This window comes from Diorhabda carinulata, chromosome 10, assembly GCF_026250575.1.
Source record: "Diorhabda carinulata isolate Delta chromosome 10, icDioCari1.1, whole genome shotgun sequence".
In the NCBI taxonomy this organism is placed as follows: Eukaryota; Metazoa; Arthropoda; class Insecta; order Coleoptera; family Chrysomelidae; genus Diorhabda; species Diorhabda carinulata.
The window spans coordinates 14,313,117-14,340,333 of record NC_079469.1 but is presented as its reverse complement, the minus strand read 5'-3'; the positions used below and the strand labels follow the sequence as shown (position 1 = coordinate 14,340,333).

The 27,217-nt window shown below is 29.5% G+C and overlaps 1 protein-coding gene across 4 annotated transcripts; it reads right to left on the bottom strand.

Annotated features, from left to right (window-relative positions):
- Positions 1 to 1,005: 1,005 nt before the first annotated feature.
- On the bottom strand, positions 1,006 to 22,410 carry LOC130898765 (GATA-binding factor 5-B-like). 4 transcript variants are annotated; one of them, XM_057808265.1, is made up of 7 exons: positions 22,366 to 22,410; positions 13,576 to 14,113; positions 13,134 to 13,514; positions 7,680 to 7,805; positions 7,331 to 7,433; positions 3,263 to 3,407; positions 1,006 to 3,175 (listed from the first exon to the last, which is right to left on the bottom strand). In XM_057808265.1, exons 2-7 carry the CDS (start codon positions 14,107 to 14,109, stop codon positions 3,040 to 3,042), a joined length of 1,425 nt encoding a protein of 474 aa, XP_057664248.1. In that variant the 5' UTR covers positions 14,110 to 14,113; positions 22,366 to 22,410; the 3' UTR covers positions 1,006 to 3,039. The 4 variants fall into 4 exon arrangements, with proteins under 4 accessions (XP_057664248.1, XP_057664249.1, XP_057664247.1 ...); XM_057808266.1 differs by lacking the exon at positions 22,366 to 22,410 and adding an exon at positions 17,489 to 17,557 and having other exon boundaries at positions 3,253 to 3,407; XM_057808264.1 differs by lacking the exon at positions 22,366 to 22,410 and adding an exon at positions 17,489 to 17,557.
- Between the last annotated feature and the right edge of the window lie 4,807 nt (positions 22,411 to 27,217).

Below are 27,217 nucleotides of genomic sequence, written 5' to 3'. Positions count from 1 at the left end.
AATCACCATAGATGTTAATAAAATCTTTGAAATAGCTCTAAAAATACGATAAACTGCAGAAAATTGAAAAAAATCCTAAAACGGCTATAAAAACACCATAAATTTACATAGAAATAAAAAAAAAAAACAAAAATCACCATAGAATTCAATAAAATCTTCGGAATGGCTCTAAAAATACCATAAACTTCAGTTTTTCTGCCTGAAAATTGGAAAAAAAGTTCAAAAATGAATGTAATATCACATAGAAATCTCAAAAGACTTAAAAATTCACCATAGAACTTGATAAAATCTTTGAAATAGCTCTAAAAATACTATAAACTTCAGAAAATTGGAAAAAATTCAAAAACAAATTTAAAATCACCACAAATTCACATAGAAATCCCAAAACAAATCCAAAAACTATCATAGAATTCAATGAAATGGCTATAAAAATGCCATAAACTTCAGAAAATTGTAAAAAGTCTTTAAACGGGTCTAAAAACACCATAAATTCACATAAAAATCCCAAAACGAATCCAAAAATTACCATGGAATTCAATAAAATCTTTGAAATGGCTATAAAAATGCCTGAAAATTGGAAAAAATTCAAAAACAAATTTAAATTCACATAGAAATCCAAAAAAAATCCAAAAATTACCACAGAATTCAATAAAATCTTCGTAATGGCCATAAAAATACTATAAAATTCAGTTTTTCTGTCTGAAACGGTTCTAAAAATACTATAAATTCCCATAAAAATCTCAAAACGAATTCAAAAACTACCATAAAATTCCATAAAAACTTAAATGGTTCTAGAAATTTATGAATTTCACTTATTCTGCCTGAAAATTGAACAAATAGTTCTAAAACGACTTTGGAAAACCATAAATATCTAAAAAATTCCTTGGCTTTTCAAAATACCAAAATTCCAAGTGTTTCCATCTGGAATTTTCAACGTAAAGCTCAATAGAATTTTCATTTTGACAACTGAATTTTCCAGAAACGAAAACACTTTATTTTTACTTAAAAAAAAAACATTTTATTACGATTATTTCTATCATACACAATAGTAAAAATTTTACAAACAACATAAATAAATAATATAGACGAAAAATCTATGCTGAAGCGGCACACAACTGACTACCTAAACACCCAATATCACAGTTTTAATATAAAGTAATACGAAGTTAATCCACTTAAAATGACATGATGATGATGATTCGGGCTCGAAACTATCGTTTCTCTATAACGAATTCAACTTAATAAACCTATAGAATAATTGTGGAATCTGTTTTCTTTTTTGACAAATGATACTTTTTTTTCTGTATATGAACGGTTTCAAATGACTCTAAAAACTCTATAGATTCTCATAAATAGCCTCAATTGAATCTAAAAATACGATAAATCTTCTAAGAATGCTGAAATGACTCTGAAAATACTTTAAATCTTTATAGAAAGGCTCAAATGACTCTAAAAACTCTATAGATTCTCATAAATTACCTCAAATGACTCTAAAAATACGATAAATCTTCTAAGTATGCTGAAATGACTCTGAAAATACTTTAAATCTTTATAAGAAGGCTCAAATTTTTGTAAAAGATGTATAGATTCTCATAAATAGCCACAATTGAATCTAAAAATATCTATGGATTCTCATAAATAGCCTCAATTGAATCTACAAATGCAATAAATCTTCTAAGAATGCTGAAATGACTCTAAAAATACTTTGAATCTTTATAGAAAGGCTCAAATGACTCGAAAATATCTATAGATTCTCATAAATAGCCACAATTGAATCTACAAATGCAATAAATCTTCTGAGAATGCTGAAATGACTCTGAATATACTTTGAATCTTTATAGAAAGGCTCAAATGACTCTAAAAACTCTATAGATTCTCATAAATAGCCTCAAATGAATCTAAAAATATCTATGGATTCTCATAAATAGCCTCAATTGAATCTACAAATGCAATAAATCTTCTAAGAATGCTGAAATGACTCTAAAAATACTTTGAATCTTTATAGAAAGGCTCAAATGACTCGAAAATATCTATAGATTCTCATAAATAGCCACAATTGAATCTACAAATGCAATAAATCTTCTGAGAATGCTGAAATGACTCTGAATATACTTTGAATCTTTATAGAAAGGCTCAAATGACTCTAAAAACTCTATAGATTCTCATAAATAGCCTCAAATGAATCTAAAAATATCTATGGATTCTCATAAATAGCCTCAATTGAATCTACAAATGCAATAAATCTTCTAAGAATGCTGAAATGACTCTAAAAATACTTTGAATCTTTATAGAAAGGCTCAAATGACTCGAAAATATCTATAGATTCTCATAAATAGCCACAATTGAATCTACAAATGCAATAAATCTTCTAAGAATGCTGAAATGACTCTGAATATACTTTGAATCTTTATAGAAAGGCTCAAATGACTCTAAAAACTCTATAGATTCTCATAAATAGCCTCAATTGAATCTGAAAATACTATGGATTCTCATAAATAGCCTCAATTGAATCTACAAATACAATAGATCTTCTAAGAATGCTGAAATAACTCTGAATATACTTTAAATCTTTATAGGAAGGTTCAAATGACTCTAAAAACTCTATAGATTCTCATAATTTGCCCCAAATGACTCTAAAAATACGATAAATCTCTATAAGAATTCTGAAATGGCACTAAAAATTCTAGAAATCTTTATGTGGAGGCTCAAATGTTTTATAGAACATTTCGAGTATTCAAATTTTGTCAAAGACATTAATATTCATAAAAATACTAAATCCCTCCAAAAAAACCGATTAGAGAGTCTTAAAAACCATCTTATTGTAACGTGGTATCGTTTTTTGAGCATCTCTAAACTCATCTGATGATTATTATTAAAAACAATCGTTTTTTTCATTTTAAGTGGATAATTTTTCGAATTACGTCATCTAGCGAACAAATTCCATTCGTATTCCAACAATATGCTCATTTTTTTATATAGGACAAACAAGATGAATTCCGTAATGCAGGATTAACGAGCATCTTTACTAGAATAAGTTCGTTAGGCATTCGAATGAGGATTTCCGTTGCTTTCGTCATCTTCGACTTCCTGTCTGAATCTGGCTTGTTGTGAAGTCGAGGTTATCACGCTGGTTTGTTCGTCTTCCGCGGGGATTATCGGTTGTAGCGGCTGCGCACTAAAAAATCGATATGATTAATCGGTGAGACGGTTAGAAATTGACATTTGGTATTGGAGAAAATCCCCTCTACTTACTGGTACTTACTTTAGGCTTCTGAGGTTGTCGGAATTGAATTGTCGGTATTGCACAGGTCCGGGTGGCGGTTGGTACAGGCTTATTGGTACTTGGTATTGATCTTGTAAGTCCAGCTCTGGATTGTTTTGGTAGGGATATGCAGAGATGACGCTACCTAAAAACGATTTCGATGTATTTCGTATGGAAATCGATCTATTTTTGCAAAATCTCTTTCTTTGACTTTAGAAATACTATACATTTCTAGAAAAATCTCGATTTACTTAAAAATACCATGAATTTTTATAAAATTTCATAATTTATTTCTAAAATATGATAAATTCGACGTATTTCGTATGGAAATCGATCTATTTTTGGAAAATCTCTTTCTTTGACTTTAGAAATACTATACATTTCTAGAAAAATCTCGATTTACTTAAAAATACCATGAATTTTTATAAAATTTCATAATTTATTTCTAAAATATGATAAATTCGACGTATTTCGTATGGAAATCGATCTATTTTTGGAAAATCTCTTTCTTTGACTTTAGAAATACTATACATTTCTAGAAAAATCTCGATTTACTTAAAAATACCATGAATTTTTATAAAATTTCATAATTTATTTCAAAAATATGATAAATTCGACGTATTTCGTATGGAAATCGATCTATTTTTGAAAAATCTCTTTCTTTGACTTTAGAAATACTATACATTTTCAGAAAAATCTCGATTCACTCAAAAATAACATGAATTTTCATAAAATTTCATAATTTATTTCAAAAATATGATAAATTCGACGTATTTCGTATGGAAATTGATCTATTTTTGAAAAATCTCTTTCTTTGACTTTAGAAATACTATACATTTCTAGAAAAATCTCGATTTACTTAAAAATACCATGAATTTTTATAAAATTTCATAATTTATTTCTAAAATATGATAAATTCGACGTATTTCGTATGGAAATCGATCTATTTTTGGAAAATCTCTTTCTTTGACTTTAGAAATACTATACATTTTCAGAAAAATCTCGATTCACTCAAAAATAACATGAATTTTCATAAAATTTCATAATTTATTTCTAAAATATGATAAATTCGACGTATTTCCTATGGAAATCGATCTATTTTTGAAAAATCTCTTTCTTTGACTTTAAAAATACTATACATTTCTAGAAAAATCTCGATTTACTTAAAAATACCATGAATTTTTATAAAATTTCATAATTTATTTCAAAAATATGATAAATTCGACGTATTTCGTATGGAAATCGATCTATTTTTGAAAAATCTCTTTCTTTGACTTTAGAAATACTATACATTTTCAGAAAAATCTCGATTCACTCAAAAATAACATGAATTTTCATAAAATTTCATAATTTATTTCAAAAATATGATAAATTCGACGTATTTCGTATGGAAATCGATCTATTTTTGGAAAATCTCTTTCTTTGACTTTAGAAATACTATACATTTTCAGAAAAATCTCGATTCACTCAAAAATAACATGAATTTTCATAAAATTTCATAATTTATTTCTAAAATATGATAAATTCGACGTATTTCCTATGGAAATCGATCTATTTTTGAAAAATCTCTTTCTTTGACTTTAAAAATACTACACATTTCTAGAAAAATCTCGATTCACTTAAAAATACCATGAATTTTTATAAAATTTCATAATTTATTTCAAAAATATGATAAATTCGACGTATTTCCTATGGGAATCGATATATTTTTGAAAAATCTCTTTCTTTGACTTTAGAAATACCATAACTACAACGACTCTCACTACCTCAAGTGATAAAACCAAATAAAAAAAATTCCTAATAAAATAATAAAACTTCCAAACAGCTAAAGCCCTTCCATAAAACAAAATCCCGACTTAACACAATTTACTTTTTATATAAATTGCGAAATGTCGCATCATCCGGCGTTTCGAATTGTGTAAATGTGGATTTCGTGACGTTGCCACGTACCAAGTACAGAGATAAAATTTAAGTACTTTGTCAACAACGCTGATAACGAACGGACTGATAAAGGGAGATGTCATAAGCGATAAAATTCGAAAATAAACATTTATTGAATCAAGTCAAATACAAAGAATGCGTATGACATGGCATTTTTATTATACTTTGAGCAATATATGGATAAAAACATTTAGTTTCCAAAGAAAATTTAATATAATGAAAAAACAACGTTTTTCAGTGTACGAGAAAATTTGTTGAAAAAACTCGTTGAAAAGTCATTTCATACAAAAAAACATATTATTTCGATAAAAAGAACATATACGAGTGGTATTTGAAAATTGTCACCACCTACGATTTTCGAAAAAAAATACAAGTTGAATTTCGATAGAAAATAAATACGAGGGGTATTCGAGAATAACCCACTTTTTCTAAAATAAGTTAATATTAATTTTCGACACAAAATACGTGGGGTGTTTGAGAATTTCTATAATGGCAACGCATTTTGAAAAGTAGATACGTATCATTACGAGGGGCATTCAAAATCTCGTAAAATTAAATTTTTAAAAACGAAAAAGTTAATCCAAAGTTTTTTCAATGAGATCGTAAAGTCGAAAAAATTATTACGTATCTTTTACGAGGGGTGGTAAATATTTTTAAAAACAAAAAAGTTGATCAACGTTTTTTGAAAGATTTGTGGAGTTTCGGAAAAAACGAGACGCTTTTCATTACGAGCGGTATTTTCAGAAAACCTCGAAGCTGATGTCGAAATGAAATTTGTTGTTCAACATTACGAGGGATTTTCGAGGGGCTTACGAATAGTTTCAGAATATTTTGCGAAGAAACTCGAAATTCAAGTCAACAAAATAATAAATACGTATCATTACGAGGTGTATTTGAAAAGTTTAAGCATATTTTCTGGAAAAACTTGGAACTTATATTGAGAAAAAAATAAATACGCATCATTACGAGGGGTTTTTGATAAGTTGAAACGTATTTTCTGGTAAAACTGAAAATACGTATCTTTACGAGGGTTTTTCGAAAAGTTTAAGCTTATTTTGAAGAAAAACTCGAAGTTCAAGTCAACAAAACAATAAATACGTATCGTTACGAGGGTTTTTCGATAAGTTTGAGCTCATTTTGAAAAAAAACTCGAAATTCAAGTCAACAAAACAATAAATACGTATCATTACGAGGGGTTTTTGATAAGTTGAAACGTATTTTCTGGTAAAACTAAAAATACGTATCATTACGAGGGATTTTCGAAAAGTTTAAGCTTATTTTGAAGAAAAACTCGAAGTTCAAGTCAACAAAACAATAAATACGTATCGTTACGAGGGTTTTTCGATAAGTTTGAGCTCATTTTGAAAAAAAACTCGAAATTCAAGTCAACAAAACAATAAATACGTATCATTACGAGGGGTTTTTAATAAGTTGAAACGTATTTTCTGGTAAAACTAAAAATACGTATCATTACGAGGGTTTTTCGAAAAGTTTAAGCTTATTTTGAAGAAAAGCTCGAAATTCAAGTCAACAAAACAATGAACATGTATTATTACGAGGGATTTTCGAAAAGTTTAAGCTTATTTTGAAAAAAAAAACTCGAAATTTAAGTCAACAAGAAACATGTATTATTACGAGGGTCTTTCGATAAGTTTGAGCTCATTTTGAAAAAAAAACTCGAAATTTAAGTCAACAAACTAATAAAAATGTATTATTACGAGGGGTTTTCGAAAACTTTGAGCTCATTTTGGAAAAAAACTCGAAATTCAAGTCAACAAAACAATAAATACGTATCGTTACGAGGGTTTTTCGAAAAGTTTGAGCTCATTTTGAAAAAAAACTCGAAATTCAAGTCAACAAAACAATAAATACGTATCGTTACGAGGGTTTTTCGATAAGTTTGAGCTCATTTTGAAAAAAAACTCGAAATCAAGTCAACAAAACAATAAATACGTATCAATACGAGGAGTATTAGAAAAGTTTTAGTATATTTTTCGGTAAAAACATCGAATTTTTGTTCGAAAATTGGTAGATACGTATATTATACGAGGGGTATCGAAACGTTATATCCTTCTTTTATACTATAGGGTACGATATGAGTTTCTAATAATGAATGTTAGCGCTTACCTAATCTCATATGACCGGAAACGGCTTGACTTCCCCCAGAATTTTTCGGTCTCCTCTTACGGGTCTGGATACCGTCTTTTTTCATACTGATAGGTCTGTTAACCTATAACAGAATATATATATGGAAAAAAACAGATAAACCGTCCGTCAGATAATGTATCTTATATTTACCAGAGATTTTACTTTATATCCGTATCAAAGGAACGAAAAAAAGATAAATTTTTGTATCTATTTTTATTTATAACAAAGATAGTTTATCGTAACTCAATATGATAAATGGAATTATCAATGGAATTTCGAGTTCCAGCTGTTGTTTTTTCTTATATTTCGACCGAAGCGCGCTACTTACGTTATGTAATTTGAAGTAGAGGCCGCAAGCGTTGCAAACCGGCTCTCCTTGGTTGTTCCTCCTCCATAAAGTTGTATTATTTGTCTTACAATTGGCACAAGTGACGCCGTTCCTACGATTTCCGGTCTAAAAAGTCATTATAGAATCAACAGAAGCTTGATGATGGTTTAGTTTTTGGTAGAAACGTTGGTGGTACTGACGGGCATGGGAAACGTATAGAAACGGGATGGTGGATGATTCATTTCGAAAAATAATGTATGTTTATATATATATATTTTTTTTGGGGGGGGGGGGTTTTCAAATGATTTTTGATTATTTTCGAATTTGATGTTAAAACAGAAGAAGAATTGACGGTTGACGTGATTGAATCGGTCGATTATTTTGTAAAAGTTTATTGGATTACCTCGAATTAGTGTTAAATTGGATTTTCGTTTTGAATTTGTATACGAATTTTCGTTTTTTGTAAAAATTTTCGGTGGAATTTCATAATAATATGAATTTATTGTATTTTTAAACGAAACTTCACTCAAATTATTTTGAAAATACTATGAGTTTAATATTTTGTGAAGTTTTATAAGAAAAGTTTCCAAAAGAGTTTAAAAATACTATATATTCATTTAATTCCTCAAAATTTCACAATTTTCATGAGAAAAAAGTTCAAATGAGTCTAAAAATACCATAAATATGTCAAAAAGCTCCAAATGACTTTAAAAATACTATGAATTTAGCTTTTTCTTTCGAATTTTGAAAATACTCTAATTGGTCCCAAAACCCCCCTATAAATTGTCCCAAAAAGCCCCTAATGACTTTGAAAATACTCTAAATGGTTCCGAAAGCCGCTAATCACTTCGAAAATACTATAACTTGTCAAAAAAAGCCCCTAATAACTTTGAAAAAACTATAACTTGTCAAAAAAAGCCCCTAATGACTTTGGAAATCCTATAATTGGTTAAAAACGCTCCTAATGACTTTGGAAATACTATAACTTGTCAAAAAAGCTCCTAATGACTTTGGAAATACTATAATTGGTCAAAAAAGACCCTAATGACTTTGGAAATACTATAATTGGTCAAAAAAGTCCCTAATGACTTTGGAATTACTATAGCTTGTCAAAAAAAACCCCTAATAACTTTGAAAAAACTATAACTTGTCAAAAAAAGCCCCTAATGACTTTGGAAATCCTATAATTGGTTAAAAACGATCCTAATGACTTTGGAAATACTATAACTTGTCAAAAAAGCTCCTAATGACTTTGGAAATACTATAATTGGTCAAAAAAGACCCTAATGACTTTGGAATTACTATAGCTTGTCAAAAAAAGCCCCTAATGACTTTGTAAATACTATAATCGGTCAAAAAAGTCCCTAATGACTTTGGAATTACTATAACTTGTCAAAAAAAAGCCCCTAATGACTTTGGAAACACTATAATTAGTCAAAAAAGCCCCTAATGACTTTGGAAATACTATAACTTGTCAAAAAAAGCCCCTAATGACTTTGGAAACACTATAATTAGTCAAAAAAAAAGCCCCTAATGACTTTGGAAATCCTATAATTGGTCAAAAACGCTCCTAATGACTTTGGAAATACTATAACTTGTCAAAAAAGCCCCTAATGACTTTGGAGATACTATAATTGGTCAAAAAAGTCCCTAATGACTTTGGAATTACTATAGCTTGTCAAAAAAAGCCCCTAATGACTTTGTAAATACTATAATTGGTCAAATAAGTTCCTAATGACTTTGGAATTACTATAGCTTGTCAAAAAAAGCCCCTAATGACTTTTTAAATACTATAATTGGTCAAAAAAGTCCCTAATGACTTTGGAATTACTATAACTTGTCAAAAAAAAAGCCCCTAATGACTTTGGAAACACTATAATTAGTCAAAAAAGCCCCTAATGACTTTGAAAATACTATAACTTGTCAAAAAAAGCTCCTAATGACTTTGGAAATACTATAACTTGTCAAAAAAGCCCCTAATGACTTTGGAGATACTATAATTGGTCAAAAAAGTCCCTAATGACTTTGGAATTACTATAGCTTGTCAAAAAAAGCCCCTAATGACTTTGTAAATACTATAATTGGTCAAATAAGTTCCTAATGACTTTGGAATTACTATAGCTTGTCAAAAAAAGCCCCTAATGACTTTTTAAATACTATAATTGGTCAAAAAAGTCCCTAATGACTTTGGAATTACTATAACTTGTCAAAAAAAAAGCCCCTAATGACTTTGGAAACACTATAATTAGTCAAAAAAGCCCCTAATGACTTTGAAAATACTATAACTTGTCAAAAAAAGCTCCTAATGACTTTGTAAATACTATAATTGGTCAAAAAAGTCCCTAATGACTTTGGAATTACTATATCTTGTCAAAAATAGCTCCTAATGACTTTGGAAATACTATGAATTGTCAAAAAAAGCATGTTTCACATCAATCAACAATCAACGTCAAAGAAAATACGAAAGTAAATTTTAAAAAATCAAAAGGCAACTAAGATATGAAACGAAGGGAAAAAACAACATCTCAAAGAAAAAAATCGACAAAACCATCAATTTAACCGATAAATGATTCATCAAATAATATACAGGGTAAGTATAAAATCAAAATGACAATATTCAGGTGTCTACTTCTGAAACGTAAAATATAAATCGTGTATATCTGAAACTGAGTGTACATAACAGATTTAGAATTTCAAAATAACCAAAGGCGTTTTCATATAGATACATATAAATATATATTGAAAAAATAAAAAACTTCCAAGTCTTGTGTGATACCAAAATATGCTTTCGAATGCGTCTCCTTATCTCTCTTTTAGTTGGCCCCATTTTTTATTGTTCAAACACCGTTATCAGCAATACTCTCTTCCCCGACTTGATCGATAGATTTCGATAAATAATTCTCCGAATTATTTTTTTTTTTCAAGTACTTTTCGTCTCCGTTTGTCGCCTAGCAACAACAAAACCGAATTTGAAACAGTCGATCCTTTCGAAGCGAAACAAATATCCTCAAGGATACACCAAATAACCGTATATATCGTTATTTAGTTGTAATACAGTGTGCTCCATAATAAGCGATGTTTTAAAAGAAATCCGCACTGTATATCAATTTTTTTTTTCTCAGCATATCGGTTAAAACACAAGACGGGATTAATTTTATGAAATTATACGGGGGATCTTGTAATTTTCTCGAAGGAAAACGTTTTTTCTTTTACATATTTTAATTTGACGTAAATACTGCTACATAAGCTTGTCCAATAACATAAACAACGATATAATTGATTGTATCTCGATGTACGGTTCATAATACTAAAGTTAGTTGGTTTCTTATCAATTTTTTGGAAAAAATGTTAAATCCGATGTACCTGATGAGGATAAAGTCAAGTAATTATTAAATTAGTAGATAAAAATCGATTTTAAAGGTTATAAACTATTCTCGCGATCTGAGAAAGATGAAGACGCGAATTTATTAAATTATCAATTTGTCGTCAAGTATATAAGTAAAAGTGATTAAAATGTTACGAGGAATAATCAAAAAGTGTTTATTTTTCTAATTTTGATGGTTAGTTTTTTCGATAAACCTATTTTCAAAATTTTCCCATACTAAATAATCGTTATTTGATACAGCTGACATTTTTTATGGATCTCGTATAATGAAAATTTTCAAAATTTTTTTTTCAAATGTTTTACGAGGTGTATTCAAAAAGATAGACGAATTTTTGTTTTTGCTTCAAAGAACAGCCTCTAGTTAAAGCCTGACAAGGATAATAATACGAATTTATGAAATTATCATATCGTTTTTAGCATAAAAATGAAATTAACGTGAAAAATAATACAAGGGGCGTTCGGAAAGTATTAAAATCTGCAATTTGAATGAATCAAACTACTTCCAAAATTTTTTTTGCTTTTCAACATAAATAATACTTTTTAGGAGTCCTTGTATAACATGAATTGTTAAAAATATTCAAAAAAATAGATTTTTAATCCGAAAACTTTTTTTTCCGACGTTTTACGAGGTGTATTCAAAAAATACGAAGCGCTTTGTTTGTAATACAAAATACTGCGTCTAATTAAGACCTGACAAGGATAATAATACGAATTTATGACATTATTATATCGTTATCGAGCCTAAAAGGGAATTGATGAAAAAATATTACATGGGGCGTTCGAAAAGTATTTAAATCTGCAATTTGAATGAATCAAACTACTTCCAATTTTTTTTTTTTTGTTTTTCAACATAGATAATACTTTTTAGGATTCCTCGTATAACATGAATTGTTAAAAATATTCAAAAAAATAGATTTTTAATCCGAAAACTTTTTTTTCCGACGTTTTACGAGGTGTATTCAAAAAATACGAATCGCTTTGTTTGTAATACAAAATACTGCGTCTAGTTAAGTCCTGACAAGGATAATAATACGAATTTATGAAATTATTATATCGTTGTCGAGCCTAAAAGTGGAATTGATGAAAAAAATAATATAAGGGGCGTTCGGAAAGTATTTAAATCTGCAATTTGAATGAATCAAACTACTTCCAATTTTTTTTTTTTTTGTTTTTCAACATAGATAATACTTTTTAGGATTCCTCGTATAACATGAATTGATAAAAATATTGAAAAAAATAGATTTTTAACCCGACAACTGTTTTTTCCGATGTTTTACGAGGTGTATTCAAAAAATACGAATCGCTTTGTTTGTAATACAAAATACTGCGTCTAGTTAAGTCCTGACAAGGATAATAATACGAATTTATGAAATTATCGTATCGTTGTCGAGCCTAAAAGGGAATTGATGAAAAAATATTACATGGGGCGTTCGGAAAGTATTTAAATCTGCAATTTGAATGAATGAAACTACTTCCAAAATTTTTTTTGCTTTTCAACATAAATAATACTTTTTAGGAGTCCTCGTATAACATGAATTGTTAAAAATATTGAAAAAAAATAGATTTTTAATCCGAAAACTTTTTTTTCCGATGTTTTACGAGGTGTATTCAAAAAATACGAATCGCTTTGTTTGTAATACAAAATACTGCGTCTAGTTAAGTCCTGACAAGGATAATAATACGAATTTATGAAATTATCGTATCGTTATCGGGCACAAAAATGAAATTACCGTGAAAAGTAATACAAGGGGCGTTTTAAAAGTATTAAAATTCTAATTTTGAATGAGTATAACTAATTTTCAAAGTTTTCCTATACGAAATAATAATTTATACGACCTCCTGTACAACAAAAACTTAAAAAAAATAAATTTCCGACTCAAATAATCATTTCGTGATATATACGAGGTACGATAAGAAAATTAAGACTTTTTCAATGTCGATACACCCCTCGAAAAAATAATTTAGCGAATTCAAAATAGAAACTAACGAAACGATTTCCTTCGGAGAAAAAGATCCCCCCCTCTTTTTCTATTGAACAAAACAAAAAACCAAACAAAACACTAACTTACCGCCTGTGGTTTTTTGTTGGGCCTAATGGGGGGTCTATGCACCCCGTTAATTTTGTGGTACAAACCGCAAGCGTTGCACAGATAATGCCCCGTACCGTCCCTACGCCAAAGGGGTGTGACACTAGCCCCACAATTAACGCATTCTTTAACTAGTACCTCTTGACCCGGCGGCGGACGTCCCTCGTCTAAACTACCAGAAGACCACGACGAATTAACAAATAAACCCCCGTAAGGTTGGGTACTATCTGCCTGCGGTATGGGGTTGTTACCGTATTGTTGGTGGTAAGTACCGCTGCTCGTCGAAGGCCAAGTACCGGTGTAGTAAGTCTCCCCCGAAGCGGATATCAAATTGATTTGGGACTGGGCGCCGTCGTAGTTGCCCTAAAACGAGAATTTTACGAAAAATTCCACCCTTTTTACAATGAATTTTCAACCTACTCACTTGATATCGATTTGCGGCCAAATTCGGATCTTCCCTGTATAAAACGGCGTTCGGAGAAGAGCTTCCGACACTGTTTCTTTCCATGTACAAATTATTGTATTGTTGTTGGGTTAGATACTGGGTGGCGTCGCTGTAACCGTTGTTGTATTGAGCCGTTTGGAGGTTGGCGTAGTCGCCGGTTTGTTCTATATTAGTTGTCACCGCTATTGGTACCACGTTCCCTTCGATATTCAAAGTGGCGTATTCCAAATCTTGACCGTAAGTCGTATTTTGAAAATTCTCTGCCGGCATATCGACGATTACGTTTGTCGGACTTTGTTCGTTCGAATTACACCCCGTAGTATTTACTACTTCCTCGGTGGTGGGTTCCGGTGGTTGTTCTTCGCTCGTTTCCACTATAGTACCGGAAGTTGTTATGAAATTTCTTCGTATTACTCCGGGTCCTGGTGTCGATTGCTCTCGATCCGCCTCGTTCGATTCTTCTTTCGAATCCACCTTTTTAGGCGAATTTTGTTGATCGTCTTTCGTGTCCATATGGCTGGAAATTAATTTTTTTTTTTAATAGTACGTGATTTTATCGAAAAAAGTTACGTGGTATCGAAGAAAACGCTTGTTGCCGTCAAATAAACGTAGCAAACACTTTATACGGTAAAATTGGATTGAAAACTTCAAAATTATACACTAATTTGTCCAGATTTGAACCCGTGTTACTTATTTTCGTCTAGGGTATGAAATCCCTAACAAAAAACAATCCAAAGGTTGGTCGATTCACTGTTTAAGTTATCGATAACAATATTTTACATTTTAAGCCCAAATTATCATTTTTTAAACGTTTCTCGTAAGCGGAAATGACGTTTTTTCAAAAAAACAATCATTTTATACAGTAAAATTGAAAAAAAACCGCAAATTGGACTATAAACTTCACAATCGTGAACTAATTTGTCCAGATTTGAACCTGTGTGATTTATTTTTGTCTAAAAATTATTAAAAAAGTTGGAGAAGCTAAATCGATAAATTATATCGAAAAATTGCGTTTTCCTTTCATAGTTCTTGTCGTATTACCCTCGTATATCAAATAAGACGCGTCCAAAACGTTTATTTCCATTTCAGTGACATGTGAAATTGTCTAATAGGAAATTGAATGTTTGATTAACATTTCCGTTTCCCTTACGTCATTTAATATATTTTTCTGTTGTTTTTTTTTTTATAAAAAAAAGTGAATCCAACTTGTATGTTTACCTGTATAGAAAAAAAATGAAAATATACCGAAAAAATTGAACAAATTAGGTACATATCATTTATTATATTCATTCTATTTGTAGAAATGTACTATTCCATTTTATTTACACAACCTGTTTAAATAGAGTGAGCAAATAAATGATTCCGTAAAATTTATAACTAGTTTTCATCGATATTTGAAACTGGAGTGATCGATATGTTGATAAGATAAGAAAAGTCATTTCCAAAATTAGTTTTTTTATTTTTACGTATCCAATTTTTTGATTATAATTAACTTCAGATCGCCCTGTAGCGTTTATCTGGTTCCTAAATGAGAATGGTACGTGTATTTTATCTCTTATAACTCAAATTTTCGAAAAAAAGAGTCATATATACAGTGTGGCTCATAAAATCATTTCCAAAATCAGTTTTTTCACCTACGTATTAAATTTTTAAATTATATGAACTTCAGATCGCCCTGTAGCGTTTATCTGGTTCCTAAATGAGAATGGCACGTGTATTTTATCTCTTATAACTCAAATTTTCGAAAAAAAGAGTCATATATACAGTGTGGCTCATAAAATCATTTCCAAAATCAGTTTTTTTCACCTACGTATTAAATTTTTAAATTATATGAACTTCAGATCGCCCTGTAGCGTTTATCTGGTTCCTAAATGAGAATGGTACGTGTATTTTATCTCTTATAACTCAAATTTTCGAAAAAAAGAGTCATATATACAGTGTGGCTCATAAAATCATTTCCAAAATCAGTTTTTTCACCTACGTATTAAATTTTTAAATTATATGAACTTCAGATCGCCCTGTAGCGTTTATCTGGTTCCTAAATGAGAATGGCACGTGTATTTTATCTCTTATAACTCAAATTTTCGAAAAAAAGAGTCATATATACAGTGTGGCTCATAAAATCATTTCCAAAATCAGTTTTTTTCACCTACGTATTAAATTTTTAAATTATATGAACTTCAGATCGCCCTGTAGCGTTTATCTGGTTCCTAAATGAGAATGGCACGTGTATTTTATCTCTTATAACTCAAATTTTCGAAAAAAAGAGTCCTATATACAGTGTGGTTCATAAAATCATTTCCAAAATCAGTTTTTTCACATACGCATTAAATTTTTCTAATAATCATAAACCTTAGAACTATCAAAAGACAGTGATGAAGCAAAAAACCTTAGCGAAGCCTATTTGGAGCCAGTACTACTATGGAAAGAGATCAGAAGTACCATGAAGTTCCCAACGTCCAAATAACGTTAGAGATTTGATTCTAATAGTATTTTGAGCTCGTTTATAAACTTGAGAGGATTAGAAATCTTTCAAACGATGGTGATGAAGCAAAACACCTCATCGAAGCCTATAAGGAACTAGTACTACTATAGATAGAGATCAGAAGTACCATAAGGTTCCCAACTAGTAAATAACGTTAGAAATTTGATTATAATAGTATTTTGAGCTCGTTTATAAACTTGAGAGGATTAGAAATCTTTCAAAAGATGGTGATGAAAGCAAAACACCTCATCGAAGTCTATAAGGAACTAGTACTACTATAGGAAGCTACCAGAAGTACCATGAGGCTCCCAACTACTAAATAACGTTAGAAATTTGATCCTAATAGTATTTTGAGCTCGTTTATAAACTTGAGAGGATTAGAAATCTTTCAAACGATGGTGATGAAGCAAAACACCTCATCGAAGCCTATAAGGAACTAGTACTACTATAGATAGAGATCAGAAGTACCATAAGGTTCCCAACTAGTAAATAACGTTAGAAATTTGATTCTAATAGTATTTTGAGCTCGTTTATAAACTCGAGAGGATTAGAAATCTTTCAAAAGATGGTGATGAAAGCAAAACACCTCATCGAAGTCTATAAGGAACTAGTACTACTATAGGAAGCTACCAGAAGTACCATGAGGCTCCCAACTACTAAATAACGTTAGAAATTTGATCCTAATAGTATTTTGTGCTCGATTATAAACTCAAGAGGATTAGAAATCTTTCAAAAGATGGTGATGAAAGCAAAACACCTCTTCGAAGTCTATAAGGAACTAGTACTACTATAGGAAGCTACCAGAAGTACCATGAGGCTCTTAATACCTGAAAAAACCTAGGGATTTAGTAGGTACTTCTGATATTGTAATATATATGAATCTAAAGCAATTCTGAACCCTTTTATGACCATTTCTTTCCTAATGGAAACAATTAATGACCTAGTAATGATAAAGACGACGTATCAACCGCGATCGAACGTTTCGTTTACCTTACAACCATCATCAATCGTTATTAACATCTTAATCGCGAAAACGATCGGTGATCCAGTTGAATTTCCTCTTCTAGTGAATCCCAAAGTGAAATTATCTTAACGATAACATAAGATAAATATGTAGAGATTATTCATATCGTTATCACTAACAGAATCCCCAGGATTTCGATCTGGTTGATCAAGTAAGAATTCCCTTCGAGTCTAACGCCGTTTTTTTGTAAATAAAAATCGCTTTTACTTGATTAACGATTATTTTCGATGAAAAATGATTTTTCTTTTTCGATTTCCGATTTTCGTAGCCGGAATAATCTTTATAACACGATATTAACGATACACATGATAATGACGATGATATAAATTGAATAATCGATTTATTATTAAGGATATTTGTTGAAAATGATGTAAAAAACTTACCAAAACGTTTAAATCATAATTAAATTCGATATTTAATGTTGAAATGGTACACGCGCGTTCGAGTACTGCTCGGTTATGATTCCGAAACACCTTTTCGAAAACGATTTACCTGTGTGATAAGAATACAACGCCATCTTCTAAGTAAACAATGAAATGGACGCCTCGTTGACGTATTAAACAAACAAATACGAATTTATAGTATTCCAGGGTGGTATTCTTTAATAAATATTATAATTATATTATCTGCATGTCCTTAACCTTTCAGAATTTTGGGTTAGATATTATATCAGATGCAATAAACTTGTTATCTTGTCAACAATTATAATCGCAACCCCGTAGAGACTATTTTTTTTATCAGTTTTTGATATTGTATGCAGATAATATTAGATAAAACTTGATTAACAATTTAAAACGATTAATTATCGTTGTAAACTCGTTTATTTATTATTTTTCCATACGTTCGCTAGAGAATAAATCGACTAGGACCACTACCCTGCTTAACAAGTCTTCGAAAACCCATAAAGTCGTCTAGACGTCTTCCGGAACACCACGATTGATGTTTTTGTCGAATTACTTGGTATCCAACGCTAAAAATCTTCTTAACAACACGTTTTCTGGTCCTCCACGAGAATTATCTTGTAGTTAAGTACGACCACGATCGAATTCCTTCAACCAGATGGTTCTGGATGGCGTAGAAAGTCAAATTGAGTCAACAAGTGATAAAGCTGTTCAAGAGGTCACCGAAGCGACAAGTGACCAGTTCGCTGATCACTAGTCAGTCTGATGGTTCCAGGATTCACCATAGTTACCAAGAGACTGTTTGGTATGACCATTTCTTCCTGAGATATCGGATAATCCAGTATCTGCAGCAGATTCATCAATCCCACTTCTTTTAGAACGTGAAACGGCTTTAATCGCCAGAGATCTTCGTCTTTTGTATTAAACGCACCCAGGTGTAGTGCTCTGAAGTTCCTTGGTGTTTTGTACTTCGAGGTTTCGTCCTCGGTAAAGTCTAGCGTCTTCAGGTGTTTGTTGAATCGACAGCTGATACCACAGAAGATGATGATCTCCTGTTTGCGATAGTTCCTCTCGAGATTGAACTGGAAATGGTTGGTGCGCTGCCCAGGCTTTCGGAGTGTTTGGTTCTGGGTCCGTACATTTCGATTCCTAATGGAATTTCTGTTCATTTTGGTCAGTTAGAAGCGGGTTTTATTTGACGAATATTCAAAGTGATGATGCACTTCTAGTGCAGCTGTTGGTCAAGAGGTTGTTCGTCCTGGTATTAAGACTAGTTCTAGTACCCCAAATGATTGATCTCGCATGTACATCTACCTCAGGATCTTAGGGTTCCAGCCCCAATTCCTCCCTGCAAAGATTCTGTACACCATCGGGGCTTCTATGGCTTTGGTGGTAATCTCTTTGATGATGTTCTACCCCAAAAGCCTATTTATTGTCTTTAAATTGACCCCAGAATACCAAGCAGTTCGTCTACGATTTGGTGGAGGATGTTCACGAAAGAATTTGCAATTTAAGTAGTTAAAAAACGGCAAAAATTAACGTTATACTCATATTAATCACTTTATCCGTGGTCCTTGAAGATGAGCTCCATCAATTTATTGCGTTTAACCTTATTTTTTTTACCATTTCAATTGGTTGGACTTTTAGATCGTATAATTGTTGATGAAAAATTTAAAGAAGGGTATTTTTTGATCATACCTCGTATCTGTATCTACTTTTTTAAGGAATGTGTTCAATTTATTTCGTTTTTTATAATTATTTTCCTGATTTTTTTTGGATAATTGTTTTTTCTGATTAATTATATCGTAAAAAATATTTCCTTTTGCTTTCACACTGTATAATTTCTTGAAAAAATACTTTGGGGAAATCAAATATTCATATTGGATGCATGTTTTGTCTAAGGAATGACGTAAGAAAAAAACACGTAGCTGTCGTATTTTTTCAAAATAAATAATTAAAAAAAGTATAGTTCTAATAAAATAAATTATAAATAAATTACCTCTCACTTTAACCCTGTATAATTTCCACAAATTAAATTTTTAATAAATCGAATATGATCCATAATTCAGGTAAAAGATTTGTCTATGGAATGACGTAAGAAAAAAACAAGTAGCTGTCATATTTTTTCTAAATAAATAGATTGAAAAATGTATAATTCCAATTAAATAAATTATGAATAAATTATCTCTCACTTTAACCCTGTATAATTTCCACAAATTAAATTTTTAATAAATCGAATATGATCCATAATTCAGGTAAAAGATTTGTCTATGGAATGACGTAAGAAAAAAACAAGTAGCTGTCATATTTTTTCTAAATAAATAGCTTGAAAAATGTATAATTCCAATTAAATAAATTATGAATAAATTATCTCTCACTTTAACCCTGTATAATTACCACAAATCAAATTTTGAATAAATCGAATATGATCCATAATTTAGGTACAAGATTTGTCTATGGAATGACGTGAGAAAAAAACAAGTAGCTGTCATATTTTTTCTAAATAAATAATTTGAAAAATGTATAATTCCAATTAAATAAATTATGAATAAATTACCTCTCACTTTAACCCTGTATAATTTCCACAAATTAAATTTTTAATAAATCGAATATGATCCATAATTCAGGTAAAAGATTTGTCTATGGAATGACGTAAGAAAAAAACACGTAGCTGTCGTATTTTTTCAAAATAAATAATTAAAAAAAGTATAGTTCTAATAAAATAAATTATAAATAAATTACCTCTCACTTTAACCCTGTATAATTTCCACAAATTAAATTTTTAATAAATCGAATATGATCCATAATTCAGGTAAAAGATTTGTCTATGAAATGACGTAAGAAAAAAACAAGTAGCTGTCATATTTTTTCTAAATAAATAGTTTGAAAAATGTATAATTCCAATTAAATAAATTATGAATAAATTATCTCTCACTTTAACCCTGTATAATTACCACAAATCAAATTTTGAATAAATCGAATATGATCCATAATTTAGGTACAAGATTTGTCTATGGAATGACGTGAGAAAAAAACAAGTAGCTGTCATATTTTTTCTAAATAAATAATTTGAAAAATGTATAATTCCAATTAAATAAATTATGAATAAATTATCTCTCACTTTAACCCTGTATAATTTCCACAAATTAAATTTTGAGTAAATCGAATATAATCCATAATTTAGGTACAAGATTTGTCCATGGAATGACGTAAGAAAAAAATACGTAGCTGCCATATTTTTTTCTAAATAAATAATTTAAAAAAAGTATAATTCTAATTAAATAAATTATAAATATATTACCTCTCACTTTAACCCTGTATAATTTCCACAAATTAAATTTTGAATAAATCGAATATGATCCATAATTTAGGTACAAGATTTGTCTATGGAATGACGTGAGAAAAAAACAAGTAGCTGTCATATTTTTTCTAAATAAATAATTTGAAAAATGTATAATTCCAATTAAATAAATTATGAATAAATTATCTCTCACTTTAACCCTGTATAATTTCCACAAATTAAATTTTGAGTAAATCGAAGATAATCCATAATTTAGGTACAAGATTTGTCCATGGAATGACGTAAGAAAAAAATACGTAGCTGCCATATTTTTTTCTAAATAAATAATTTAAAAAAAGTATAATTCTAATTAAATAAATTATAAATATATTACCTCTCACTTTAACCCTGTATAATTACCACAAATCAAATTTTGAATAAATCGAATATGATCCATAATTTAGGTACAAGATTTGTCTATGGAATGACGTGAGAAAAAAACAAGTAGCTGTCATATTTTTTGTAAATAAATAATTTGAAAAATGTATAATTCCAATTAAATAAATTATGAATAAATTATCTCTCACTTTAACCCTGTATAATTTCCACAAATTAAATTTTGAGTAAATCGAATATAATCCATAATTTAGGTACAAGATTTGTCCATGGAATGACGTAAGAAAAAAATACGTAGCTGCCATATTTTTTTCTAAATAAATAATTTAAAAAAAGTATAATTCTAATTAAATAAATTATAAATATATTACCTCTCACTTTAACCCTGTATAATTTCCACAAATTAAATTTTGAATAAATCGAATATGATCCATAATTTAGGTACAAGATTTGTCTATGGAATGACGTAAGAAAAAAACAAGTAGCTGTCATATTTTTTCTAAATAAATAATTTGAAAAATGTATAATTCCAATTAAATAAATTATGAATAAATTATCTCTCACTTTAACCCTGTATAATTTCCACAAATTAAATTTTGAGTAAATCGAATATAATCCATAATTTAGGTACAAGATTTGTCCATGGAATGACGTAAGAAAAAAATACGTAGCTGCCATATTTTTTTCTAAATAAATAATTTAAAAAAAGTATAATTCTAATTAAATAAATTATAAATATATTACCTCTCACTTTAACCCTGTATAATTTCCACAAATTAAATTTTGAATAAATCGAATATGATCCATAATTTAGGTACAAGATTTGTCTATGGAATGACGTAAGAAAAAAACAAGTAGCTGTCATATTTTTTTCTCAATAAATAATTAAAAAAAAATAATGTGAAAAATAGAAAAAACATATAAAATACTCAAAATATTCGATAGTTTTGAAACTAGAATTAAAAAGGAGAAGTTAAATAATGAATTTAGAAAAACTAACGTAAAATCTTACTGATTTCAAATTTCTATAGGGTGTGGTAAAATTTTCGTCCTGTATCTATGATAAGTTGATAAAATGAGGTGAAATTTTATCTATTTCCATTATCTGCCTTTTCGAATAATCTTTCCGAGCAAGATACGGATTCGACAAATCAATAAACGCGTTTCATTATCATCGACTTACCCAAATTTGGCACAACGACATCAAACGGACTCACGCTGCAAATTTCTATCTTGTAATGATGAAAGATGGGGATCAAAACGTGGCCACCTATCACCAGCCTCTTGAAATTTGAAGTACGTTCGTTTCATCTACTGTCGAATTGTTTGTAACGGATATAGGTGTGAACCTGTCACTTGGATTTATACGGGGATATCGATAAAAACCTAATTTGTCATATAAATTGTCGCGTTTTATTTCGTGGTATAATCGAATCACCCTGTACACCGGAATAATAACTTTTTCAAATGATTCTTTATCGAATTTTCCCGAGGAAAAAAAAGTTGAAGGAATTTTATTGAGATGTATGGGAAAAAAAATTTGAATACAGGGTAATACTAAAGTTGTAATAAAAATTTTTGAAAACCCCTTGTATAATATTACTGCGATATGAAAACTTTATTAAATCAATACTACGGATGTATTTTGATGAGGATTATGATTATATTTTTTTTTAAATTTTTTTTTCCAAGAAAACACCGGTCGGAATGTCTAGTTTTCAATTAATCATTTTTATTTTAATTATTGGGACATCCTGTATATTGGGAGGTACAGGAAAATACGTGAAATCGATGTGTTTTTAATAAAAATTAGAAATAATTTTGAAATTTTTGTTTTCTTCTTTTATTTTTTTTCGTGTTGAGTTATAGGACATCCTGTATACTATGATATGCGAAAAACGTTAAACAACTTTTCGAATTTTATTCATAGATTCCTATTTGATTTTTGTAGGTTTGTAAAGGTTGTGGAATACCTTTAATAAATTCAAATTTCCTTTATAATAATCCTGATTAGTAGGACACTCTGTATATTGCCAAATACGTAAAATAAGAAACTTCTTTTTTTGTTTTTATGGATAAAAAGTAAATTTTCCCACTTTTCCAATTTTTTTTCGATATTTTTAGTAATTTAATCGAATTTTTGTTTTTTTTTCGTTATACAGGGTTTTCCAATAATATAGTGTAAGAAAATTTAACGAATCCTTCATAATACGGCACTGTCTTATTAGAATTTGATAAAATTGATATTTTCGATGTTTTTTTGAAGGATTATAACTAATAAAAAAATTCAAAACTCTTTTATAATAATCCTGATTAGTAGGACACCTTGTATATTGCCAAATACGTAAAATAAGAAACTTCTTTTTTGGTTTTTTTGAATAAAAAGTAAATTTTCCCACTTTTCCAATTTTTTTTTTTCGATATTTTTAGTAATTTAATCGAATTTTCGTTTTTTTTTCGTTATACAGGGTTTTCCAATAATGCAGTTTTAGAAAATCAACGAATCTTTTATAGTACGGCACTGTCTTATTAGAATTTGATAAAATTGATATTTTCGATGTTTTTTTGAAGGATTATAACTAATAAAAAAATTCAAATCTCTTTTATAATAATCCTGATTAGTAGGACACCTTGTATATTGCCAAATACGTAAAATAAGAAACTTCTTTTTTGGTTTTTTTGAATAAAAAGTAAATTTTCCCACTTTTCCAATTTTTTTGTTCGATATTTTTAGTAATTTAATCGAATTTTCGTTTTTTTTTTCGTTATACAGGGTTTTCCAATAATGCAGTTTTAGAAAATCAACGAATCTTTTATAGTACGGCACTGTCTTATTAGAATTTGATAAAATTGATATTTTCGATGTTTTTTTGAAGGATTATAACTAATAAAAAAATTCAAATCTCTTTTATAATAATCCTGAGTAGTAGGACACCCTGTATATTGCCAAATACGTAAAATAAGAAACTTCTTTTTTGGTTTTTCTGGATAAAAAGTCAATTTTCTCACTTTTCCAATTTTTTTTTTCGATTTTTTTAGTAATTTAATCGAATTTTCGTTTTTTTTTTTTCGTTATACAGGGTTTTCCAATAATGTAGTGTAAGAAAATTTACCGAATCCTTCTTAGTACGGCACTGTCTTATTAGAATTTGATAAAATTGATATTTTCGATGTTTTTTTGAAGGATTATAACTAATAAAAAAATTCAAATCTCTTTTATAATAATCCTGAGTAGTAGGACACCCTGTATATTGCTAAATACGTAAAATAAGAAACTTCTTTTTCGGTTTTTTTGGTTAAAAAGACAATTTTCCCACTTTTCCAATTTTTTTCTTGATTTTTTCAGTAATTTAATCGAATTTTCTTTTTTTTCGTTATACAGGGTTTTCCAAAAGTGTGATTGAAAAAATCACCAGCTCCAATTTTCACCCAACTTTCGCAACAAATTTCAATTCCCGCAGCATTAAACCGGAAAAACCGATGAAATTTTTCATTTTTTTTCAAAAAGAAAAAAATAAAACACAAAAATTTTGATTCATTCAGTATATTTCACTAAATTTAACATTAAAATATAAACATAGAAATGGATAATGGAAAATAATCTTAAAAAAAATAAGCTCTACAAAAAAAAACGTAACTATCGGAATTTATGGAATGCAAATGTACAGGGCGTGTCTTTAGTACGTCGTCGCGCTAAACAAAGCTCGCCCTGTACGAAATCGCCGTCGACATAAATAAAATATATTTAAAAAAAAAACAGTTTCGTCTCAACCGGAAGTCGTAGACGCTTCCGGATCACTTCCGAGTCGCTCCCTCGTCCTTTTCGATTACCCTCGAAAACGACGTCAAACAGAGGGATCGTTATGATTAGAATAAACACTCTGTATATAATTTTTCTACATTTGGTGCTGTTTCAGTCGAAATATGTATATATATAAAAGGAGAACTATAAATATTTATAAGTATTTACAAAAAAAGGGGCAAAACATTTTTTTGGTAACTTAAAAAAATTCCTAGATTACGAAAAAAAAGGATCTTTGGTGATCGAGACGAAATTTTCGAAAATTCGTCTTTTTTTTCTCGGTGTGTCGGATCGGAATTTGGATATCCAATATTTATATAAAATAGAATAAAATTCCGATAACGTGACGAAACTTTGATAAAATGACGAAAGAATTGAGATTATAACTGACAAAAGTTCAATAAAGTGACGAAAGTTAAATAAAATGACGAAACTCGGATAAATTTGGCGAAAGTTCAATAAAATGACGAAATAATTGAGAATACAACTGCCGAAAGTTCAATAAAATGACGAAAGAATTGGAATTAGAACTGACGAAAGTTCAATAAAATGACGAAACTCGGATAAATTGGCGAAAGTTCAATAAAATGACGAAATAATTGAGAATACAACTGCCGAAAGTTCAATAAAATTATGAAAATTTGATAAAATGACGAAAGAATTGGGATTAGAACTGACGAAAGTTCAATAAAGTGACGAAAGTTAAATAAAATAACGAAAGTTCAATAAAATTATGAAAATTTGATAAAATGACGAAAGAATTGGAATTAGAACTGACGAAAGTTCAATAAAATGACGAAATAATTGAGAATCCAACTGCCGATAGTTCAATAAAATGACGAAAGTGCAGTAAAATTATGAAAATTGATAAAATGACGAAAGAATTGGGATTAGAACTGACGAAAGTTCAATAAAGTGACGAAAGTTAAATAAAATAACGAAAGTTCAATAAAATTATGAAAATTTGATAAAATGACGAAAGAATTGGAATTAGAACTGACGAAAGTTCAATAAAGTGACGAAAGTTAAATAAAATAACGAAAGTTCAATAAAATTATGAAAATTTGATAAAATGACGAAAGAATTGGAATTAGAACTGACGAAAGTTCAATAAAATGACGAAATAATTGAGAATCCAACTGCCGATAGTTCAATAAAATGACGAAAGTGCAATAAAATTATGAAAATTGATAAAATGACGAAAGAATTGGGATTAGAACTGACGAAAGTTCAATGAAGTGACGAAAGTTAAATAAAATAACGAAAGTTAAATAAAATTATGAAAATTTGACAAAATGACCAAAGAATTGGAATTAGAACTGACGAAAATTCAATAAAATGACGAAATAATTGAGAATCCAACTGCCGAAAGTTCAATAAAATGACTAAATAACGAAAGAATTGGTAGTAAAAGTGGGTGAACTCAACAAAAAATGAGAGGGAAAACTATCTGAATTTCAAAAAGCAGGAGGAAAACTGTCTGACGTTCAGGAAAACGGAACGAAAAGAAAACTGGAAAGAAAAGTATCCGGATTTTCAAGATATGGAGAAAAAAGTGAAAAAAAGAAAATTTGATAAAATGTCGAAAGATGGGGCGGAAAAGGGAAGGAAAATGTAAAAATGTAAAATGGATTAGAAAAGTTTTTGTAACGGGAAAACGAAAATTATCGCACTTATATCGAACATACGTCAAAAATGTCATGTATAGATGAAGAAAAGGCACTTTTTGGCGATGAACGACATACATTCGATGATACCCACAATAAATTGAGATTCTCTATAACCGATCCGACTACAATTGCTAAATGGTAATTAAAAAAAATATATATATATATATATGTATATATATCGTTCGGCTCTTCGTCAGCGTTAAATGCCCTTCGAAGATCAATAATTTCGCTTATTCAGTGATGATTTAAACGTAGCAATCGGCACATGAAATTATCTTCGGAAAAGTTGACGTTTTCATAAGAAAAATTGAAATTTTCCGTTCGATTTTCCGCTTTTTTGTCATTTTTTTGAGGGGGAAAGTTCGTGATGGAGGGAAGTAGACGCCGTTGTCTGAAATATGGCGTTAAGCGAGTTGCCTATCTGTTAGGAAACGTGGTGGAAATTTTAAATTGAAGGATTCCGAATTTCGAAAAAAGTTGAAAGGAAAATGTCTCAATTTCGAAAAATAAGAAGAAAAGTGTTTGAATCTCAAAAAATGGAAGAAAAAGTGTCTTCGAAACAA